General features: G+C 41.6%; 1 protein-coding gene across 4 annotated transcripts in view; it reads right to left on the bottom strand.

Annotated features, from left to right (window-relative positions):
• Window positions 1-8,665: 8,665 nt before the first annotated feature.
• Window positions 8,666-25,462, bottom strand: part of NLGN4X (neuroligin 4 X-linked) — a 288,563-nt gene continuing 271,766 nt past the window's right edge. For 2 of the 4 annotated variants that reach the window (XM_057718179.1, XM_057718182.1), the window contains 3 exons: window positions 24,126-24,322; window positions 19,633-20,438; window positions 8,666-9,854 (listed from right to left, as the gene is read on the bottom strand). In XM_057718179.1, coding sequence (XP_057574162.1) covers window positions 9,005-9,854; window positions 19,633-20,438; window positions 24,126-24,322 — 1,853 coding nt within the window. In that variant the 3' untranslated portion in view covers window positions 8,666-9,004. The remainder of the gene's footprint in view (window positions 9,855-19,632; window positions 20,439-24,125; window positions 24,323-25,462) is intronic. The other 2 variants (XM_057718180.1, XM_057718181.1) reach the window with 1 other exon arrangement.

Here is a 25,462-nt window from a genome sequence, read left to right as displayed (position 1 = left end):
TAAATCAACTGACATTCTACAAAATTTGACATGCACCAGTGTGGGTGTGGGGGTGAGCGTATGTGTACATGGAAAAGAATTTTGAAATGGAAAACTATCCGTTTTCTCAAGGCAGAGAGGGATGACAGTGATGTTTTTCCTTCTTTTACAATTTTCAAAATCCCTACGGGGACATATTTTTTTCTGTACCAACCAGGAATATTGGAGGATACTGGATAAGCATCCAAGAGCAAAACCTCCTGGTTTCAAACCCTGGTTATTTTATTTCCTGGCTGCGACTTTGCAGAATTCTCTGAACCTTCTGTCTTTCAATGTCCCCTTGGGTAAAATGAAAGCTTCTACACTAGGAGGGTGGTATAAAGATTAAGTGACTTAATCGATCTAACTTATTTAGAGCAGTGTGTTTTGATTATCATGTAGAAGTTTTAAAATTCAAGACAAGGACGGGTATACCTCGAAGATATTGCAGACTGGGTTTCAGACCACCGAAATAAAGTGAATATCACGATAAAACGAGTCATACAGATTGTTTGGTTTGCCAGTGCATACAAAAGGGATGTTTCAGCTAGACTGTAGCCTATTAAGTGTGCAGGAGCATTCTAACTAAAACCAGTGTATATACCTTAAATGTAAGATATTACTAACAAGTGCTGGGCTTCCCTAGTGGTGCAGTGGTTAAGAATCTGCCTGCCGATGCAGGAAACACGGGTTCGAGCCCTGGTCCTGAAGATCCCACATGCTGCAGAGCAACAAAACCTGTGTGCCATAATTACGGAGCCTGTGCTCTAGAGCCCGTGAGCCACAACTACTGAGCCTGTGTGCTGCAACTACTGAAGCCCGTGCACCTAGAGCCCGTGCTCCACAACAAGAGAAGCCACTGCGATGAGAAGCCTGTGCACCACAATGAAGAGTAAACCCCGCTCTCTGCAACTACAGAAAGCCTGCATGCAGCAACAAAGACCCAACACAGACAATAAAATAAATTTTTTTAAAAAGTGCTAACGACTCTCTGAGCCTTCAGTGTGCCACAGAAGTAACACCAAAGATCACTGCTCACAGACACCATAACAAATACAATCGTGAAGAAGTTTGAAACGTTGCAAGAATTATCAAAATGCGACACAGACACAACGTGAGCAAACGCTGTTGGAAAAACAACAGCGATAGACTTGCTCGACCGAGGGTGGCCACAAACCCTCAATTTGTGCAGTTTAAAATGAGGTCTGACTATAATTGTTCTTTAAACGGTTGGCCCAATACTTTAAAAAAATCTCTAAGCACTTGCTTTACGTGGTTGCCTGTAAGGAGTGCCTATTCTCTGTTACATATTTTTGCTATCATTATAATTTGGAAAAATTCATTTCAACATTACCTATGTCAGAGCTAAAATAATACCTAAACAATCCATCACATAATCCCTGACAATACCTAAAATTCAATAGTATGGAATGCCTTAAGGTATTTGTTTCCAAGCTGTGTTCATAAATAAATAATAAAGATGTGACAGATGTTACCACGGAAGTGTAAAAAATGTTTCTAATATTTGAAAGGAGGCACCATCTAAATTCCCAGTTTTATGGGACTTTTTTTAGGGTAGTATTTTGGGATTCCGGAAATTCACGGCCCCGTTTCCCTCCTACATCAATGGAAACAGCCAAGTGCACAGTTCCGTATTGGTCCCTGGGATGAGGGGCTTTGAATAATTATCATTTCCTGGCTTCTCCCAGCTGAGTCCCTTGGACATTTTTCTCTTTCCAGCAGCTCCCAGCCCGCTCCTATTAGACGCTAACGACCTTAGGAAGTAGTCTGAAGACTTCCCTTTTGGCCAAATGTGGAATAGCTCGCGATCTCCTCCATTGTCCCTAAAGCTCTTGCCTTGAGAAAACACAGTTGCTTACAGGTTTTCTAAGTATTTGGGCTGATAGTCACTTTATTGAAAGGTAGACATATAAAAGATCATTCTCTGTATATCTGTTGCTTTAAATATAATAACAAGAACCTGCAGACAAAGTATCACTTGTCCTCCCTTAGCAGAACCTAGATTTTTTTTTTCTAATCAGGCAGCCCAGAAAAGGGGAGGTGATGAGTATATTTGGAAGATGTTGTGAGAAAGAAAAAACAGCTCTGCCATCTGATTGCAAGTAGCTAGTTGGATGATGGCTGAGTGGGGTGGACCCCACTGTGCAAAAATAATTTGAGATAAGATAAAAGTCATCTGCAAGCATCCTGGGATAAGACAAAAACAAGGACTGTCTGCAATCACTAAAAATGATGCAGATGGCTCACCGTCCTTGCGTGTAAGTTACTCAGCTCCACCAAGATGGGCTTGGTCATCTCTAGTGATTGTGCTTTATCACTTCTGGAGCATGCAACTATGAAACTATCCCATTTTCCCATCCATCCATCCATCCATCCATCCACCTTCCTTCCTCTTTCTTTTTCTTTCCTTCCTTCCCTCCTTTCTTCCCGCCCTCCCTCCTCCCTTCCCTCTTTCCTTCTTTCTTTCCATATACCTATCCATCTACTTATCTATCTAATCTACCATCTATCTCGACTATCATCTATTTCTATCTACCTAGCTACCTACTTACATCTATCATCTCTATCAACTATCTATGTATCTATGTAAACATACATCCATCATATCTGCCTCTAAGTCATCTATCATTTATCCATCTAGCATTTTTATATCTACAATCTATGTATCTGTATCCATCCATTCATCAAACTGTCCATCCATTCTATCTGTCCATCCATTCTATCCGTCCATCGATCAGCTATTCACTCTATTATCTATCATCTACCTACCCATCATCCACCCATCCATCCTTTCTTCTATCTACTCATGCATCCATCCATCTTTGTTCCTCCTTTCTTTCCTTTCCTTTCTTCCCTTTTATTTTTCCTTCCTTCCTTTTTCCTTTGCTTCCTTCCCTCCTTTTTTCCTTCCCCTTCCCTCCTTCCTTCTTTCCATATACCTATCCATCCCTCTACCTACCTATGTATCTAATCTATCATCTATCTCAATTATCATCTATTTATATCTAGCTAGTTACCTACTTACATCTCTCATCTCTATCAACTATCTACCTATGTATCCATCCATCCACCCATCATATCTGTCTCTATATGAATAAACCATCTATCATTTATCCATCTAGCACTTTTATAATATCTACATCTATGTATCTGTATCCATCCATTCATCCAACTGTCCATCCATTATATCTGTCCATTAACCACCAATCTATCTAGCCAGCTATCTATATCTATCTATCATATATCTATCTATCCATCCATCCATCCTTCTATCTATAATCTATCTACCTACCTACCTACCTGTTTTTTTAAAGCTCTTTATTGGAATATAATTGCTTTACACTCTTGTGCCAGTATTTGAGGTACACCAAAGTGAGTCAGCTGTATTTATACATATATCCCCACATCCCCTCCCTCCCACAACTCTCTCCCACCCTCCCTATCCTGGCCCTACCTATGTTTTGAATTTATCATTCCTACTCTGTCCCCACCACCCCTGGTGAGGTGACAGCAATTAATTTCTCAAAGAGATCGCTCTCCCTTACTCATCTGCTTTCACGGCCCCCAGCCCCACCCCCATTCACACCACCCCCACAACCGCTTTTGGAGGGAACGCTGGAAGCTTGCTCCGCAACATAGTCGGGGATAACTGGGCACCAGCAAGACTGTCAGCACTTTGCAGGCCTATTGGGAATGCAGAGACTGCAGCCAAGCAATCCCCGCCGGATCAGACTCTGCCCCGTGGGCCGACGTTCAGCACATCCTCGAAACAGCAAGGCTGGAGGAGCACAGGTGAAGATCACAGGCAGGCTCACACCGTGTTGTGCAGGCCGTCACCTTCTGCTGCAGGAGTTCAGGACAAGGTGCACACTGTGTGCCTTGTGATTTGAGGCACGTAAGCAGCTTGATGCTGCTCCCGTCACTCCTCACACCTCTCCCAGGGACACCTTCTATTTTCCAGCCAGGAAAAAAAAAAAGCCATGGTTCCCCAAACGTCCTGGGTCTTCTCACGTTCGGGGTGTGGAGTTCTGCCCCTCCCCAAGCATCCAGCACCACTGATGTGCCTGCGCGGATGCCCGCGTACTTGGATAGATATAGTTTGGGGTAGCTTCCTGCAGGGCACTGCCCGCTCCTTGCCGGTGAGGTTAAGGGGCTGTGTCCAGAGTCCCACTGCCACCCTGGGTACCATCTCCAGCACCTACGGCCACTCCCTGGCTGCACTTCCCTGCCCTGGGTACCATCTCCAGCACTTACTGTGCTCCCTGGCTGCACTTCCCTGCCCTGGGTACCATCTCCAGCACTTACTGTGCTCCTTGGCTGTACTTCCTTGTCCTGGGTACCATCTCCAGCACCTACTGCGCTCCCTGGCTGTACTTCCTTGTCCTGGGTACCATCTCCAGCACCTACTGTGCTCCCTGGCTGTACTTCCTTGTCCTGGGTACCATCTCCAGCACCTACGGCCACTCCCTGGCTGCACTTCCCTGCCCTGGGTACCATCTCCAGCACTTACTGTGCTCCCTGGCTGTACTTCCTTGTCCTGGGTACCATCTCCAGCACCTACGGCCACTCCCTGGCTGTACTTCCCTGCCCTGGGTACCATCTCCAGCACCTACTGCGCTCCCTGGCTGTACTTCCCTGCTCTCCACCTGGAGTCCTAGGATGGACACAGCCTCCTCTTTCATTTTTCACACCAGCCCCAGCACTGACCTGTGATGATGGAGAAGCTGGGTAAATGTCTGCTGAATGAATAAATGAATGCATACATTTGTACTACCCCTGGTTCACAATGGGCAAGAATGCACCAAATGAAAAAAAAAAAATGACTCCCCTCGACCTAAAATTTGCTAAAGATCCAATTTTAAATCCACGAAGATGGCATCTCCATTAAATAGATATGACATTTGTTTATATATTCATGAATTATGTACATATTTATAAAATACTTAAATATTTACAAATATGTAATGCATATTTTGTAAGAGAATATAACACGTATACATGAGACTATATGATATGTATATGTAACATGATATATGCTATATATACATACAGGCAATTTATGTGTAATATGGAATGTTTATAAATATACAAAATATACATTACATATTATATCACATATATAGTAGGATATGTTATATTAGTTTATATACAAATGCATATATGTTTCATATAGTATAGATAATATGCTATATATATAATTATAAAAATATAATTATACTTTATAGATATATCTGAATAGTTATAATTCAATTTTAAATACAAAATATATTATTAAATTATTATGTGTATTATTTATAAGTAACATATAAATATGTATGCATATATGTGTACATACACACACACACACACACACACCCTCTGTACCTCACATTCAGCAAATGACCTGAGCCCAACATGTAAAAAAGAATTCAGAGTTTGAATAACGCAGCCACAGTCTCTGCTGTTTCCCTTTATCTGATAATGAGCTAATATTATCATGACATCCATGAGCTTGAGCTAGAAATTTCTGCTGTGTTCATTACTGGTGAAGAGTCTCGGCTCTGAACACACTACCTTCCTCTGAATCTAAGTCCTGCTGCTGCCCTGCAGCTTAACTTTTCTGATTCTCAATGTCTTCAGTTTTAAAATAGAAATGATACAGGTGCCTGTCCCTCAGGGCTACCGTGAATGGTAAGATAAGGAACGGCCAGGTGCCCGGGAGAGCAGGACACATGAGCTCTCATCGGTATGAGAGTAATTTTCTGCCTCTGCCGTTGTATTCAAATAGATTTCACGCGGTCAGAGATTCACTCAAATAAGGCTCTCTGTTGGAAAGGTTTAAGTCATGACAACAAACACAGCTCAAAACCCAGCAACCTAAGAAGAAACAGTGGTTGAAGTAATAAACCCAAGGGTTCCATTTCAGGAAACATCCTCTTGGTACGAGTTTCACCATCCAGAGTGCCTTCCTCCAGTGTCAGGCCAGAAGAACATCCCTAGCAGGGACACAAGACCTGTTCACCAGGACAAACAGCAAGAAACCGGCCCAACACCAACGGAGTTTGTCGTGAATCACCTACGTGAGATGTACCGCTTAGTTTTTAAAGTGAGAAGGACATCTAAAGAAGGAGAAGTCAACAAACACAATAGGCCACCTACAAAAAAAGATGGACGCGTAATTATTTGCACAAAGCATTAGAAAATACTGTGATATTTTATTATTAAAAATGCTGCTGAAAAGTTTATACATATGTGTCCAGCCATATATATCTTCTATCATTACTTAAGGCAAAATCAAAAACAAAATCGCAAAATAATAATCGAAGAAACCATTAAACCCTGCGTGCCAGTGAAGGTCAAGAATAAAAGCCTAGGAAAGGTTTTTTTTTTTTTAAACTTATTTTTTTTTCTCATTTTTTTCTCTTTTTTCTCATTTTTATAGATAGCAAGTATATTTTATTCTCATAGAACTCTATGAAGATTCTATAACTTCTTTCCATGTAGAAATAAGATATCATTTAAGGTGTATTAAACTGCTTTGATCATAATCCTCTGTAAAAGCTAAAGTTATTCACTTAACAAGAATTCTTTTTTTTTTCCTTATCCAAATGTCACAAGCCTGATACATTACTGTGCATATTGCTAGCAGAAGACAATTGGAAATACTAAACAAATACTCGAATTCACGTTACAAACATACCGGACTCACATGGGTGCCAAGAATCACTTCCTTGGTCGTTTTATGGAGAGTCTATCTGTTGTAGCTCAGCTGGGGTAATACACTGCTTGCAGAAATGGCCTGACATTAGCTTTGAAAAATGATGAATGAAAATCATACCCGTGACACCTCTAGCTGCAGGAGTGATGCTTCCCTCGGTGTAAAGTTGGGTTTATATACAGAGAATCACTCTTAAATTTAAACCAAGATGAACAACAGAATTGATCGGGCGACCTGTATGCATTTCTTAAGAACTGTCTTATTCTGGGCAAAGGGGCAGGCATTTTCAAACACTCTGATAGATGTCACTACAGTTTTAGTTCAGGGGTTCAAGAATCAAAGAGTGTACGAAGGGACAAGGAATTTGGACTACCTTTGTGGAGAATGTCCACCTTGGCAAAGACATTCAATGCTGGGTTTCTATACGAACCACGTCCAGAGAAATTATCTTCAAATATCTTTGGCTACCATTTCCCAGTGTTGCAATAATTTTTGAAAGACAAAACATAAAGTCACCATGGTTACTATTTCTTTCCTTCCACTTTATGACACTTGCAAAATATTCCATAAGGAAAATTAAAAGGACAATGAGAAAATGACAAAGCGTCAGAGGGACACATTTCTCGTCTCTAGCTCGCCAACTGAAAATGGCTGAATATTTCCGCGTGTTATCTTGACAATGAAGGCATCCTAACTTCCCAGAAAAGCCAGGCAAAGCATTTTTAACGTTCTCTCCTTTCGTTTGTTTTCTTTCCGTCATACTCAGGGATCAGTGACTGATACACAAATCCACAAAAGGTAATAGTTTCAGACAACCATATGTTTCATCCCATAAATGATATAAATAAAAAAAAAAAAACCCTGCTTACTGATAAAGAAGGGACTTACTGCTTAAACAGAAAGGAAAGACACATGCCCTCTTTCAATCTGATGAACTAAGCTGAGCAGGTCTTTCATCAGCCAAACCCTTCTGCAGCTGCTTGGGGAATACAGAGCTGTATTGACTCAGCAGAGCTCGGCCCCACCAAAGACAAGCTTTCTTTTCCTTTTTGGCAGGACTCTGGGATGGGAAGCAACTCTTCCTCAACCGATTCAAAGAACCAGAACTACAGAACAAGACTTGTATTCGGTTTTTCCCCCGCGGTCACTCTGCATGTGCGTGTTTCTAATTCAACAAGCTTTAAATAGGATCCACGTTGGGAATCCACCTTGGGGTTGCAACTTCATGAAGCCTTAACACACAAAAATAAAAGTTCTCCTAAACACAACGGTCTCCTAAGAATGCTGTTGCATGCACTTTCCAGCCCGAAAAGGGGAGAGAGAGCCTAGTTGCACAGACAGTCTGGGTCTGCTGTGTGACAACTGCATCCTCCTACAAAGGAAACACATTAGAAAACCCCCATGTCTGTTGGCCACAAGGAATTAAGAAGAAAATCCTCCTTTGTCCTGGAGGAAACAGAGGTGATATGACTAATGTATATATCGATTTATATACATACAGACCACAATGGAAAGCACAATCTTGCTAAAAGCTCTTTCAAACTGAAAACACCAATAAGCTTTTTTTTTTGTAATTTTTTTTCTTTTCTCTCTCTCTGTTTGTTTAAACTCACAGCTATATACATTTTTTTTAATTTTTACAAAGTTTCTTAAATATAGTTCAGCCTGGCAAAACATCTCTTTGCACAGAACTCTACGTATGTAACTGCATAGTCAGTTCTTTTATTTTAATAATAAAATTCTACTTTTTCCTTCTCTCTAGATTACAGCTCCATATGCTGGGTAAAAGCCCATAGACTCTTTCTTCACTTAAGTAGGGCCATCTGTTGTATGGCACATAAAGAACTTTTATTTATTTTTTTCAATTGTAATTAAAAAAAAAATTGTGTCCTTGGCTGAGTACCAGAAGTTTCAGCTTCTATGGTCATGTTGGAAACATCCAGGTCCTTTGAAACATCGATGTCCTAGTTGCACTAAAGTTTGCTGGACGGTGGAGCTCTTAAAGCAGTATTGTAACAGCAACGTATACGTTTCACATTTCATGGGGTCAGAAGTTGATCTCGTTGTACTGGGAAACGCCAATGGGAAGGGTCTACAAGGACACAACGGCTGCCCTTTCGTTTTTTTGTGTTTTTTCTGTCTGTTTGCTTTTGTCTTAAGCCAGTGGGATGAAACACCTTCCTTGTTTGGAGATGTTGCGTCTCTCTTTCTCTCTCTCTTCGATGTTGCAGAGGGGAGGTGCAGAGGGAGGGCAGGGAGACAGCAAAGCTATACTCTAGTGGTTGAATGTCCGTGGGGTAAATTTGTACTGTTTTGTCCTCCGCTGAAGGTATTGAACGTGTGCAAAGGCTGCATCCCCGTCAGTGTGTTAGGAATCATGGTGATGGTATTTGGTGTCATAAGTGGGATGTCATCTGGAGACCTGCGTAGCGTGAGGGTGTAGTCTGGAGGGCAGGTGAGCCTCAGGGTGTCGTGAGCCTGCAGGGACTCACACTCGTGATCGTGCTCCAGCTGTTTCATCTGTAGGGACATGATCTCCTCGTTCTGGATGTGAGCGATGTCGTTCGTGGTATTTCTCTGGGGACTGGGGCGCCTGTGTGTCTCGTGGCGCCTCTTGTCTTTCTTGTAGTACAGCGCTGCGAAGGCCAAGATGTTGAGGAACAGTAAGGATGCCCCCACGGCGATGGTGACACTCAACTCGGTGGAATAATCCCGTTTGGTTTCGATGAGGACGGTGGTGTCCTCGGGCCCCGTTTTATGAGGGTCCTTGGAGTGTTTGGGGTTGTTGGCGGGAGTGATGGCCGGGCGTTTGGTCGTGGGCCAGATCTTGGCAGGAGATCGCCGAGTTCCGTAGGGAAAGGAGGTCATGTCTGGGGGAGGAACCTTTGTGGTGGTGGAGACGTATTGGAATATCTCATTCAAGTTGTGCAAGTGAGGCACGAGTTCCAACCAGAAAGCCACCTTTGTGGCTCGGTAGTGATCCCTCACTCTGGGTTTCAAGCCAATGTGCAGATAGAGCTGGTCTTTCGGGTTATACTTGGACCAGGCTACTTCCTCAAAGCGATTGGGTTTTGTGTGAATGAACTTGGTGTCCTGAGGAACAGGCTGATTAGGGTCACTGGGGACAGAAGGGAGAAAAAAAAGAGAAAGGTCACACTCTTCCACATGTCACAAGGAAATTTTAATCAAATAAAACGAAAATACAATCAGATGACCGCACGTGTTTACGGATATGTACAAAGTGCTAAAGAAGCAACAAAAGCATTGTGTTTCAATCCAGGTGTGCCTACCATCTTGACTTTTCTTTACAATCCCCTTACCTTTATTTTATTTATTTGTTTTTCTCTAAGAAATTTTATTGAGATACAACTGATGTACAATAAACTGCATATATTTAAAGTGTACAATTTGATATTTTTTTTCTCATTAGTAATGTATGTATGGCAATCCCAATCTCCCAGTTCACCCCCCCCACCCCACCCCTTCCCCACCTGGCGTCCATATGTTCGTTCCCCACATCTGTGTCTCTATTTCTGCCTTGCAAGCTGGTTGAAAATCCCCTTATCTTTATTTTAAAAGTAATTCCTGATAGCGATATGATAGCATTCCAATACGTTTACTGCAGCCAATTATCTTCCACAACAAATGAGGAAAACAAAAATGTGTCTTGGAAAATTTTCAACATTTCAAGTTTAACTACTTTTGAGTCCTAAATCTCAATCAGGGATGATTTGCCCCCAAGGGGGTAACTGGCCATGTCTGGAGATGTTTTTGGTTGTTATAAATGAAGGATGGGGCCATGAATACGTAGATGCAGGGATGGCTGTTAACTACTCCCCAGGGCACAGGACAGTCCCCCACAGCAAAGAAATATCTGGTCCCAGATGTCAATAGCACTGAGGCTGAGAAATCCTGATTCAGAGGTTATTGTTCAAAATTTGTGTATTCTCTTTCTTCCTCCAGAACTGCTCCTTAGGTAAATGGATACTGCAGTTATAACAACTAAAATATATGTTAAAAATCAAATAAAAACTGGTGTTTGTAATCACAAAATATTAGTAGATAGAAACATGCATTCACTGTTCATCCTCCATTAGAAAGAGAAATGCGTATGTACTTGAAAATCTTTTGAAGACTGAGTCACGTCAACATCCAACAACACTCCGCTGGTTTAAGAAGTTTGAGAAGACTTTTAGATAGGCTTTGAGATATGCTGAAGTTCAGGTTTTTAGGAGAAGTACCACGTGAGGCAAGAAATTGAGGGTTTTTATACATTTCAAGTTGCTTGGCAAGTATGAACCTAAGAAGTCTTCTATGACCTACATAAGTAGGCAGAGGCAGACGGAGAATCATCAAAATTGAAAGATTCTCCACAACCCATGGTACTGAAACATCTTTGCAACCAACTCTTTTAGGATAACAAACGACTCCCCCCTCCCCCTTCCCCCCAAAGATATCATATTCTCATTCCTTCCATTTTCTTTTTAGGCTTGGTAACGTGAGCTGTAAAATAGATTTCATCGAAATGTTTATTGGTTTGGAAGATTTGAGATTGTGCATGGTACAATGTCACCTAGTTGACATTGAACGTACAGGCACGATGCGCAGATCCAGTCTGCTCAAATCTATTGCTCTGGGTGCTCTAACTTGCATCTTCCAGGTAACACTTTTAGGAAGCTGCCTTCAGCCACCGTCTGTGTGCTTATGTACCAGACGGCTGGGGAACCAGAAGGTCCCCCTCGATGACCTAAAGTCTACAGATGTTCCCAGGCAGGGTGCAGAATGCAAACGATGCCCCTGCCCCACAGGTGCTACGTCTGCCAAAGGAAGCACTTCAGCCCTCGGTCTGAGGCTGTCACAATCACATCCACAGATGAAGCTCTGCATGTCTCCCTCTTTACGAGCTGTGAAGTCTTGAGCAAATCCTTAAGCCTCTTTAGCCTCATCTTCCTCCTCTATAAAGTGGATAAGAATATTGGGATGGGAAGCAAGTGAGGAAAGGTTCAATAATAACTGCAATATTCTTGGCAGGTAGGAAGAGCTCAATAAATGGTATCCCTCTCTGCAATGCATAAATTAGAATACCTACGAATGGATAGGGAGAGAGGACTATAAATAACATAGCGTATATACCCACAGTATATACTTTATACTATGTATCCTATATAGTATATGCTGCGTAATGGTATACTGTATACCAGTACATACGGTACACTAATATACTATGTGTAGTATATGCTGTGTAACAATATACTCTATATATGGTACACTGTAAACTATATATAATATATACAGTTTAAAAGTATACTGTGTACATCATAGGATATATGGTACATTATATACTGTATATAGTACATGCTGTATCAAAGTATACTGTATACTACCGTATATACAGTATACTACACATTATGTATAATATATACTGCATAACAATATACTGTATACCATAGTATATACGGTACACTGTATACTGCATAAAGCATGCACTGTATAAAAGTATACTATGTATATCATAGCATATATGGTATCCTGTATATTGCATATAGTATATACTGTATCAAAGTATACTGTATACCACAGTGTATATGGTATATTATACACTATGTATAGTATATACTATGTAAAAGTGTACTGTATATGACAGTATATACTGCATACTATATACTGTACACACATATATAGGTGGATAGATACATATATGATCTATAGATATGACTATATATGTGCTATGCAAGACAAAGAAATTTTACCACATAACTGGGTACACATTAACTGCTGTGCTCTTATTGGTGAGATGAAAATCTATAAAAAAAATTATTGGTCCTAATACAATGAGCTTTCTTATTTATGTGTTCATTTATAACATTAAAATACTTTAAAATATTCTGCTTGTAATTCATTCTTATATTCTTATGTGTTTTAGAAAAATGTTGGATTCAATATAGCACCCTGTGTTTTTTCATTTCAGTCTTCTGAAATAAACTGTTGGAAAATTCCTACTTAATTGGATCGCCATGGAAAACCTGTCATCGATTTTTATCGTTCTAAAAGCAATGAAAGGGAGTGAGGATTCCTACTATTTTTGCATCGATCTGATTTCATGGAATTGAGTCTTTTCGTTGTATCGACCTTTTCTTAAAAGAGGGCATCTAGGAAAGAGAGTGTCTGTTCATGTTGGATATTCGGCTATTTTTTTTTTTTTTTGGTGGAATTGGAAGTACATTTGAAAGGTAAGGAAACATGTTTATTTTGTTTTCAGTGAATAGAGGATTTTGAAAATCCAGGTAAGTGCGCTTTAGCCCGATACAATCCATCTATTCAGGTTCTTGGAGATGCACAGTCAGAAGCCTTAAACCAAGATAAACTCACAGCACTTATGAAAGCTCATCATTTTCCCTTGTCAAACACTCCAAAAACAGCAAGATCTCTATGTGGGATATCAGTGCCTTGTTTTTTAGACTTTCCTTCAGCACACAGCATGTTTTAATTCCCACGACTAAAATTAAAGATTATAGTGATTAAGAAAGAATAAACAGACACACCTTCTTTCTCTAGTAAAAACCTCAACACCTATGCATACTCCTGGTCACCTAAACATATATTTTCACCTGTCGTATTTCACTTGCAATATCATCTTAGCAGCAGATACTTAAATACATTGCCAAGGTCTTGTGGTTCATTTTATTTGTGAGAGATGGTGATATCTTTTAAAATACCAGTGAACCCTCTGATGTGCTCCTTTGGATGGCATAAGGTTTTCTTTACACCTAAAACAATGTCACGGTTGACTATCTGTCCCTAGATCTCCAAGAAGAAAACCACCCCCTGCACCAAGAATAACGTGTTCAGTCCTATACAACAGGTAGACGTGTTCCTTCACTGAGTTTACAAACACTTTTGGGCAATAAAAGTCACTTTTACAACCAGGCTTAGGCTGCAACTCTTTCTAAGCCACCTTCCCTGACTGTTTCCTGATTTTTGCAAAGATTGAGCAGAAGTTGATATGTACATGAATCACAGGTTATGAGCAAAATCAAAAGTAGAGATGGCATCCGAAAGCCAGTGAAGAATACACCACCCCACCCACTCGAACTACACGAGTATATTTTGACATGGTGAGATATATGCTGCTTTTCTTACATAATATACATTGGCTTATCGGCCAACGGCCTTCGCACCTAAAATTCCAAGAGCCTATGAGGTCTTCCATAGAGAATGCTGAAAGGACTGTTCACAGCCATATCTTCTGCAGAGACCCCCATTCTGCACATTTTTTCCACCTCTCCCCACACAGAACCCAAGCTGCATTGGTCCTTGATCAATGAGCACCTGATTTCTACTGACTGGTCAGGATTAACAGCTTCCCGCCTGTTCCCAAGAGGCTGAATGTGACAAAAAGTTTCAATCTGCATAATCATTCGTAAACCTTGGGATTAGGGTAAATTTTTCCTTGACAGTACTTCTCACTTATCAAAACTCTCCAAGTAGCCTTAGTTCTAGCCTCGTACTTAATGTCTTGGCTTCACTGTTCTTTTCCAGCGTTGTTTTGGTTTATCTTCTCACCTGGATTACTGAAACAGTCTCCTAGCAACAAAAGCATCCTTCTCTGCTCCCCTTCTCTCTCTCCCTCCTTTCTTCCTTCCCTACCTCTCTTCCTTCTATCCCTCTTTTCTTCCTTCCTTCCTTCCCTGCCTCCCTTCCTTCTTCCCCTCCCTCCCCCTTTCCTTCTTTCCTCCTTCCCTTCCTCCCTCCCTCTCTTCTTCCATTCCTACCTCCCTCCCTTCCTTCTTTCCTTCCATGCCTACAACACACACCATCCCCACATTATTTTTCTGTGCTTAACCAACACCACAACAAAACATTCGGCATACCACATATATCTACATTTAAGCCTACGTGTAAGGTCAGAACTCTTAGCTTTGGTCACATTAAAAGAAGCCTTAGGGTTCACTTCCCCTTAGCAAATGTATGAACAATCACAAACACCAGGGTGTGGTTTACGAGGTGCAGCAGACATGAAGTTCCACCCAGTGATCGTGGCAAAGCATGTTCTGATGCAACGGACTCCTTTCTTCTCTGCCATGTGTTGTGACAGACGTATGGCAGGATATTCTTACAATCAAACTCCTGTCTCTCTAGTGCTTACAGGAAGCAGGAGATGGTACTCAAGGGTAGTCCACCACATTCCGTGGGTCACTGCCTGAGTACGTGTTCTGGAGCACAGAGTTAAGTATCTCATCTCACACAGTGACATCAGGGATGCGTCATCCTATGCTCTTCGCTTGCTGGCATCACAAAAGGTACGAGACCATTACTGACATCAGAGATGCTTTATCCTAAGCTCTTCCCTTGCTGGCATCACAAAAGGTACGAGACCATTACTGACATCAGAGATGCTTTATCCTATGCTCTTCCCTTTCTATCACCATATTGCCTCATTCTCCTCAGCTGGACCACTGGAGCAGCCCCATAGGGGACAAAGAAATCCTCCTCCACACAGGGCTGATCACACCACTACCTTATTTAAAACCAATCACTAAATAACGAGCAACCACCTCACAGGCCATGTCATCCTTTGGCAGACACCTAAATCACTAGACTGCGCTCAATCCCCCATTTTTTGGTTAAACCGGAAGCCACTGAAATGTGATCCTCCACTGACGTACATTTGAAATTGCACGTTGCATCGTAGATGCAAAGGTGACTTGAGTCATTCCAGTGACCTTTCAGATGAGTTGTGAAAACTCACTGCATTAATATCCCCTAGTGTGATTTCAGCTCTGCGCCACATGGACCGCACGAAACAAAAATAGCTGCCGCTTGGATAAAATCCAGATTTTTCAGACTGACAGCCAAGGCTATCCATCAGCGATGTCTTGTTACCGCAGTGAGAGCTCTACCTGAAGTTCTGGACTCTGGTCAGATGACAGCTCTTCCTCCAAACTAAGTCCTTATTTCTTCCCCATCCCCGCCAACCACTTTAGCATCTTTTATGAGATCTAAAAGTATCCTAAACATGCATTGCTAATGGCCAGAAGAGTATACAGGGCCAGTGATTAAGCCCAAGCTATTTTATATCTCCACCACTATGTTCCCCAAATGAGGGGCATGAACCATAGGCACTAGGCAAAGTGATTTTAGGAAACAGAGTTACGAAATTAAAAAGCACTCAACATTTTAAAAAACAGTTTAAAGACCACTCAACATTTTCCATCTTTGCTTAGTAGTTGATCAGTCCTGGTGAAAGCATCCATTTGGTGCTAGCGTTTCTCTGCCATCTCGTGATATGAATTAATTTCCTTTATCTTTTCTTTCTTTTTTTTTTTAAGCAATGCGAGAGAATCCATCTCACAGCCTTTGGCAGGCAAGAACAGCTAACGAGAATTTAATGGCTTTATTTGGATTTCGTTGTTTTCTCTAATGGTTCAGTTAAATTGATGATGGACGATCCTAGCTTTCCATTTAAGAAAATCATATAAAGTTTATTTTCAAAACACATAACAGAAAAACAAAGTTGGTGGCTTTAACAAAAGTAAGTCATGATGCTGTGTTTAGATATGATGATGGGTTTGGATGGTGCTCTAGAGAATGGGTATGCCCACGGTGTGGGGAATGCTGGTGTGAGTTTTTTGTTTTTTTCTTTTTTTGCTTCAAGAGAATGCAAAACTTTGCGAGCACAGGCATCACCTATCTGAGTGCCAAGGCACAATCTGGGCATTGGTCCTGCCTTTAAAAGGGGTTATGTTTCCCTGTCAAATTAAGATACACTGAAGTCCTAACCCCCAGGACCTCACAGTGTGATCTTTTTGTGAATAGGGTCATTGCAGATGTAGTCAGTGAAGTTAAGATGAGGTTATATCGGGAATTCCCTGGTGGTCTAGTGGTTAGGACTCTGCACTTCCACTTCAAGGGACCTGGATTTGATCCCTGGTTGGGGGACTAAGATCCCACAAGCCACGCGGTAGGGCCAAAAATTAAAAATTTTTTTTAAAAAAAGATGAGGTCATACTGGAGCAGGGTGGACTCCTGAACCAATATGACTGATGTCCCTATAAGAAGATGGTGTAATAAAAATAAGAACAAAATAATGCTATTTGCAGCAAGACAGATGCAACTAGAGATGATCAAACTAAGTAAAATGAGTTAGAAAGAGAAAGAAATATCATATGATATCACTTCTATGTGGAATCTAGGGTGTGACACAAATGAACTTATCTACAAAACAGAAGCAGATTCACAGACAGAGAGAACAGACGTATATCGCCAAGGGGGGCCGTTGTGGGAGGGATGGATTGGGAGTTTGGGGTTAGCAGAGGCAAACTACTACATACAGGATGGATACACAACAAGGTCCTATTGTAGAGCACAGGGAATTATATTCAATATTCTGGGAAAAACCATCATGGAAAAGAACATGGAAAAGAATGTGTATGCATGTATAACTGAGTCACTTTGCTGTACAGCAGAAATTAACACAACATTATAAATCAACTATACTTCCATTAAAAAAAAAAAGAAGATGCCTTGTAAAGGCAGACATGCGGGGAGACCTCTATGGGGTGACAGACAGAGAGCTCGGAGAAGTGTACCTGCAAGTCTGGCGGCACCAAACGTTGCCAGCAAACCCCCCAGAAGCAAGGAAGCAACATGGAAACATCCCCCTACAGGTTTTAAAGGGAGCTCAGCTCTGCGGACAGCTTCCTTGTGAACTTCCAGCCTCTACAACTGGGAAACAACACGCTTCGGTTGTCTGAAGCTACATCGTTTGGGTACTTTGTTGCAGCAACCCTAGGAATCTAATAAACAAGGTTACTTAGAAATACTTGCGGACTTGACCTCAATCATCTCCTTGCCAAAGAAACAACCTGTCGGTGACAGACGAGTGTCTCTCCCCGGAACAGTTGTGCCATCCCCGTTTCCCACTGCCTTTCTGAGGTCAAACTTGCAAAATGGGACAGTTCAAAGTGGGTATCCATACACTATATTTTCCATTCAAGAAACAGGTCGTACTTTTCCTCAGACCGCAAAACCATGAAAGCACTTCCCACCAAAGAGTACTTGGAATCATGGTAAAGAACGATACCTGCTAAGCCCCTACACATCCCCAGCATTCCCACATCCTCTCATTAGAACCACTCCTGGGCATATATCCGGAGAAAACCCAAACTCAAAAGGATACGAGCACCCCAATGTTCACTGCAGCACTATTTACAATAGCCAGAACATGGAAGCAACCTAAATGCCCATCAACAGATGAATGGATAAAGAAGATGTGACACATATATACAACAGAATATTACTCAGCCATAAAAAGGAATGAAATTGAGTTATATGTAGTGAGGTGGATGGACCTAGAGTCTGTCATACAGAGTGAAGTAAGCCAGAAAAACAAATACCGTATGCTAACGCATATATGTGGGATCTAAAGAAAATGGTACTGATTAACCCAGTGACAAGGCAAGAATAAAGATGCAGATGCAGAGAACGGACTTGAGGACATGGGAGGGGAGGCAAAGGGGAAGCTGGGATGAAGTGAGAGAGTAGCACTGACATATCTACACTACCAAATGTAAAATAGATGGCTAGTAGGAAGCTGTTGCATAACACAGGGAGATCAACTCGATGATGGGTGATGCCTTAGAGGGCTGGGATAGGGAGGGTGGGAAGGAGTCACAGGAGGGAGGGGATATGGGGACATATGTATGCATACAGGTGATTCACTTTGGTGTACAGCAAGAACTGGCACGAGAGTGTAAAGCAATTATATTCCAAAAAAGGGCTTAAAAAATAAAATAAAAAATAAAAGAAGGACTTTCGCATTGAAGTAGGAAAAAAAAAACTACATGAGGCTTAGGTGCTGTAGGGCTGCTGCAGTGTGGAGTCTTAATTCCACCCCTCTCCCCAAACGGAGATCCACAGGACGATTTACCATCCTCCAGAGCTGGGAGCATCTTCATTTTAAATTCAGTACAAGAAGCTCAAGGTTAATGGCAGAAGCACAGGCAGGTAGAACAGAATGATACCTCATTAATTTCCACAATTAGGTTATTCGACAAGAGAAAATGAAAAGATGCTCTGATAAGTGTAGCTCCTTAAGCTGTTGGGGGGTCTTTTCTTTCACTGTTTGCAGAGAAATCGCTCAGTGGTATATGGCTGGACCCCGTTCTATAAGCGACTCCTATATTTTCTACTGCATTTAGCCAATGAGCTTTCTATATATGTATATAGATACATATACAAATATAGACACCTATATGAAATTTGTAGGTATTAATGAAACAAACGTATAAATATTTATATACAAAGGAAATAAATATATTTACAGATATATGTGTATATAGAGATAAAATAAACCTCCTAACTGGAGAAATAATGTGTGTATATACACATATTGTATATATAGGATTTCTCTACAGTTATGAGCCCGAGTTATTATATCTGCATATACATATATATGTTATACACACATATAGTATTTCTATATATCTATCATGAAATTTATTTCATTCCTTGGCTATGCAGTAGACACAATCTGCCCTGTGGCGCATGTGTTTTGATAACCCTATTATTTACGAAACATGACAAAGTCCTATCCAGATTTGAAACTCCAGGCTCAACTTTCAGGAGAATAGCCAAATATGTCTAAATCCTACCCCATCAGGTAGCAAGCGTAGAATTTTCATTATGCATCTACCACCTGAGCAGAAATCTTGAAAGAAAACAATTCAGGGGGAAAGAAAAAATGAGGTCTCCCTAGAGGTCAGGGGGTGAGGGGGGAGGATGACTGCTTTTGTTACTGTGTGTGTGCAGGTGCGTGCGTGACTGTACACCACAGCGGGTCACGGAACCCACGCCTGTATGGAGGAACCAGACAGGCCATGAGGAGAGGAACGTACCCGGTTTTGGCGAAATTTGTCCAGTAGGTCATGACCACCGCACTGAGCATGACGTCATTCTTGGAGAAGTTGCAGCTGAAGAGCTCGGTGGGGCCGATCATGGGGATGCCGAAGACGTAGGGGACCTCGTCGCCGTGGGCTGAGTCGGCCCAGCTGGGCTTCATCTCACTCTGGCAGTGGTGGTAGAAGGCGTAGAAGTAGGTGGGCGAGCCGTACTGGGCGTGCAGGTCCGCGGTGGCCACGGCGGGGGCCACCCACTGGTGGTCGGTGAACAGAGCCACCAAGGTCTTCCGCCGCGTTTCCGGGTTCTCCTTATCGGCCCAGTCCGTGTACATGAACTTGATGGTTTCCCGCAAGGTGTCTTTCCCCTCCGGGTAGCCGTAAAGGTTGTCCACGAAGTTGGACACGGAGAAGTCGAAATCGTTGGGCGTCACGCCGTCCTCGTTGTCCACGATGCCGTCCACGAACTTGAGCCCCTCGCCCTGGTTGACACCCAGCATGATGTCATAGTTCAGGAACTCGCCCTGCTCCATCAGGATCTGAGGGTCATCGGGGATGACGTCCCCGTCAATGACAGGCCCGAAGGAGATGTGGTACGTGGCCGGGGTGATGGTCTGCTGAATGAGCTCTTTGTAGTTCTTGTTGCGAAGGCATTCCACCATATCTGTGGTATCCAGCATGTTGCAGCCCACTTTATCTGCCAATATCCGAGTGTACTTGGCAGGCTGGTAGTTCACGGCCCAGCTGGACAGGGCGGTCCCGCTCTGGATGATGGCCTTCTGGAACAGACCTGCAGGTGTGAAATTGTGGACATGCAAATGAAAACCCCAAAGGCAGAAAAGCAGCTTTTTACTCGGCAAAGAAGGCGCTGATTGTTTCCCGGGCATGTGAATTTCTGGATACTGTAGCATTCAGTGCTTTCAGCATCTCTTTCTGTCATTTCTCTCTCTCGTTCTCCCCCCGCCCCCTCCTGCTGGACGCTGGTCTCAGAGGATGCTCATAGACACACAGACACAGACACACACAGAGTTTAGGAAAACGAAACTGCATTTACACTTTCGCTGCAGTGCTAAAAACATACAATCTCTTTCTCCTTCCCCAATTTTGTGTACTGTTAATGTCTGTATCCCCAGATGTTGTAAATGAAGCATCTCAGAACCATCACATCCCCCAGCCTCTAAAAATACGCTTTGTGGCCATAAGAGGTCAGAGGCCATTTTCTCTTACTGGCAAAACCAGGTACTGCTTTATTAGAGGGGGAAAAGCCACTGAAATCAGAGAATAAATTTTAGAACGCATTGTTATTTCCAAGCTCCATATATTGAAGGTGCTAAAAATTTGCAATTAAATTCATTAAATCAGCTATTCCTAAAAACCTTCACTTGAATTCCCCACCAAAATGTGTTTTCCCCCCAAAAATTATTAATTTCAAAATTGCATCCACTCAAAGCCCAGACTTTTGTACCACTTATTCTTCCACATTTTATTTTTTTTGACATACAATAAACTGCATATATTTAAAGCGTACAATTTGATATTATTTTTCTTATTAGTAATGCATATATTCTGCCACATTTTAAACACGTCTGTTTGGTGAGAAACTTGAAAAACCTTGGGCTGTTTTACGAGTAAAATTCTATGTAGCTTAAAATTTTCCATCTGACCAGTCTAGTACATAAATGTCCAGAAGTAAATAAGAGTCTATTTTTAACTACTCCAGTTCAAGAGATGGAAGGCTATAGAATGATAGCATCCTATTCCTTCTCTCTTCCTGCTGCTTCCTTCAACTCTGGCATGATCTAGCTGTGATACCTCGTGAGTCGCCAGGAGAATAAAGCATTCAGTGGCAGCCCAGAAGGTCATGCACTACTGGAGTTGAAGGTCAGACAAACCATCAAGGAGGAAGCAAACAGGACTGCAATCACGAAGATGCGATTCTAAAGACTGGAGGACTCGCCACAGATGACACACAAGAGTTAAGATGCTGAAATTGATCTGGCTTTGCCCGACACAACATCAAACTCGTTTGGGGGCCAACTTCCCAACGGTTACCATTCTGTTGGAAATGCGCAAATACTGACTTGTGTGTCTGTCTCTCAAGATGAATTTTTTTTAATACATCTTCACTGGAGTGTAACTGCTTTACCATCTTGTGTTAGTTTCTGTTGTACAACAAAGTGAATCAGCTATATGTATCCATATATCCCCAGGAAACGATGTCCATGTTTGATCTATTAAATACATTCATAAATGAAGGCCACCAGAATTAGAAAAATGCTAGATGTTACACATCTTTTTCTCTCTCTCTCTCACAACTGCTGGCCGTGACTGAGGCAGCAGTGTATGGATAGATATTTGTTTGTGAGGGAAGTAATACAACCTGTACTAAAACTCAAAAAATAAAAGAAAAAGCCACCTATAATCCATACTATAAAATAGGGGGTACTTAAACACTTTTAGCAACATTCCTTCTTGGTGCTCCCCCCCTCCCCGCCCCCCTCCCCCCCACTGTGTCCAATACTTGCATAGTATATTGCTGTTATAATTAAGGAACTCTCCCTGCTCCATCAGGATCTGAGAGTTGCTTGAAATGGCATCCCTGTCCATGACAGGGTCAAACGGAATGTGGTACCCGGCCAAGGTGATGGTGTGCTGAGTGAACTCTTCACACTGTGTCTCCTAGGCTAACGCATATCTTAGGCACAATTCTTAACCCAAATTACTGTCCCTTTGAGTAAATGCACGTGTCATTTATAGGGTTCTTGACTTTTCGGTCTTGTAGCTTTTATATTCATTCTTTGCTGCGGGAATGCTGTGGGGAACATCTCCATGAAAAGACCCCTTTCCCATGTGTGTGTGGATTTCATTAAGCTGTATCGCTACGAGTGGAAATTTCTACGTCCAACAGTCTGGGTGTGCTTGTAATTCTTGAATCTATTGCTGGGTTGTTTTTGGAGAGCTGCTTTGTAGAAATGACCTGGGCAAAGCATTACCATAATCATTTCTCATCTATTGATTGAAGTAATGAATACTCTTCCCCCATGACTTCTGGCTGACATGTGTTTGATGAGTATTAAAGTTGGTCCTGACTATTTTGTAAGCGGAGAACCGTGAGTATAACCATTGATACATGGGAAAGTCTAGGTCGTTTCTAAAATGGTACACGAATCATTACCATTAACGATTTAATTTACCCATTTTTCCTTTTTTAATAAAGGGTTAATACAAACATAAGCCTTTCATGCTACCTCTCCTCAGCCATCATGAAATAAAGCATGAATAAATTCAGATTTCAGAAGACTTAAAAAGTCATCATTAATCATACGCTTGCTAATGAAAAAATTCAAGGCACAGAGTCAGCAACTCGTTCACAATAGTGCAGGAGGCGAGAAAAAAATGGGATGCTGTCATATGGCAGGATGATACCTACCCCCCCTGCTTTTTTAAAATAAAAACATCTTTAGGGTCCTTTAAAGAAAGAAAATGCAACTTCCGAGATACTCCTTGAACGTTCCCGGTGCTTTTCGTAGAAATCGTTCAAACGTGTGGTGCAATTCTTAAAACAACCAATGACACAGAAGGAAATAAAACATGACCTTGAAGATTTAGCTTGTTATTATGCATAGTCACTGGCACTGGCCAAAGTGTCCCAGGGCTGTGTTTTCGTGTTTTGTTTTTATTTTTGTTCCATTATTTTGGAAGGGAGCACCAGGAAGTTATTAAGGTGTCTCCAGACCCACTGCACACAATTTCTGTTGATTTCTCTTTTAAAAATCTCTCATCCAATATTGCTTGGAACCTCCAACTCACCAATGGAACAGAGGGAATCACCTTGAGAAGTGTGTATCAAAGACCTGACTTTATAATCACAGGACTACAAGCTTTGGGTATCACGAAACCTACAAATCTGCAACCATCACCACATACTGACTGCCTTTCCTATTTCTTCTCCCAAGATGAAAAGTGAAGTCAATGAAATTTAAAGTTGTCCAAATAAACGCAGATAGGCAAAAGCAGGGTGTAGGCATTTCTAAAGAAGTCATTTTCCTCCAATTATTGTAAAGCAGCAGCTATCTGTCATAAGTGTAAGTGAGAAAAATATATTGTTAAAATAGTCAATAATACTGTATTGCATACTTAAAAGTTGCTAAGAGAGTAGATCTTAAAATTTTCATGAGAAGGGAAAAACTTGGTACTAACTGGCAACAAATGTTAACTGGAGTTATTGTGGTGAGCGTTTGGCAACATATGCAAATAGCAAATTGTTAAAGTTGTACACCTGAAAATAACCTAATGGGGTATGTCAACTGTACTGCAATTTCAAAAATGAGAAAGAAAGCTGAGTTAAGAGAAGAGGATGTGGACACACATCACTTGGGGGATTTTCTGTGGAGGTTTGAAGAGAGACTATGGCCACCCTGCATGCACCTTGGATAGGAACTCGATATGCGTTCATTTCTTGGTCCCAGGGGTTCCCTGTCTGCCGTGGGGATGCTTTTATTACCTTCTGAATAGTGAGACAGGGTCAAGAGGCTGACACAAGAAGCACCCGCGCCGGAGCCGAAGATGGTCACTCTCTTGGGGTCCCCACCGAAGGCCCCGACATTCTCCTCAATCCAGCGTAAGGCTTGGATCTGATCCAGGAGGCCGTAGTTACCTTTGGCCGCCTGGTCGCCGGTACTTAAAAACCCTGCAGAAGAACACAGGATATTTTAGGTCATCGCCTACAAAATACACGGCAACATCGCCACTATTTGGAAAGATATTTCATAGTTAAGGTTGTTCATTCCTTACTTTTCCTTCCTATAAATGAGAAGCAACAGGGTAGCACCTTTTCCTTGGCAGAAAAGAGTAAATCCTAACAAGTAATAGTTACAACAGTTACAAAATAATAGTTACAATAGTTACAGTGGTTCTTGTTTCTTTTGACACTATAATAAAATATCTCATCTGGCAGTTTCTATGGGGTTAACGTATAAGGCAAAATGAATCTAAAATATTTGCAATACATGACTATATCAGAACCCTATACACTTTACTAGATTCAAGACATCACTCCTGTGTATATGTTGGTTTTCCTCGGAAAAATGAAAAAGACTCCTAAAAGAAGTTTTTCAGGGGGAAAAAAAAGCGTGTATGTTGGCATCTGGGTATAAGATTGTGTTTATGTATATAAAAGCAGTATAGATTAGCTTTTCGCCATTGAATTCCTCAGATTAATATTTTATTTTATTTTTAATATTTACTGATTTATTTTATTTGTGGCTGCAACGAGTCTTAGTTGCAGTACATAGGATCTTTGTTGTGGCATTCAGGCTTCTCTCTAGTTGTGGTGCACAGGCTCAGTAGTTGTGGTGCAAGGGCTTAGTTGCCCCACGGCATGTGGGATCCTAGTTCCCCGACCAGAGATCAAACCCTCAAACCTGTGTCCCCTGCATTGGAAGGTGGATTCTTAACCACTGGACCACCAAGGAAGTCCCCAATATTTTAACTTAACTCCTTTTAATGCTTAAAGTAAATTATAGCCATCATGGCATGCCACTCTTAAATAGTTTAGGATACATCTCTGTTTTTCTATATAAAAAAGATCACAGTTATATGCAGTAACTTATAATTCTTTAATCTCAGCCAAAAGCCAATGCATATTCAAATCTCCCAAACTTGTCCCCAAAATAGCACAGGCTGGTACGCTTTATTTTAAAAACTGGGAGGATTCTGTAAGTTAAGGAATCCGATTTTACTCAACGTGTCAAATTCTAAATGCCTCCTTAAAAGCTGCAAATAAGGCAATACCGGCACTTATTGTGGCAAAGTGATTGGTTTTCGAGAG

This window comes from Hippopotamus amphibius, chromosome X (assembly GCF_030028045.1).
Source record: "Hippopotamus amphibius kiboko isolate mHipAmp2 chromosome X, mHipAmp2.hap2, whole genome shotgun sequence".
Classification (NCBI taxonomy): Eukaryota; Metazoa; Chordata; class Mammalia; order Artiodactyla; family Hippopotamidae; genus Hippopotamus; species Hippopotamus amphibius.
This window is presented reverse-complemented; position numbering and strand designations above follow the sequence as displayed.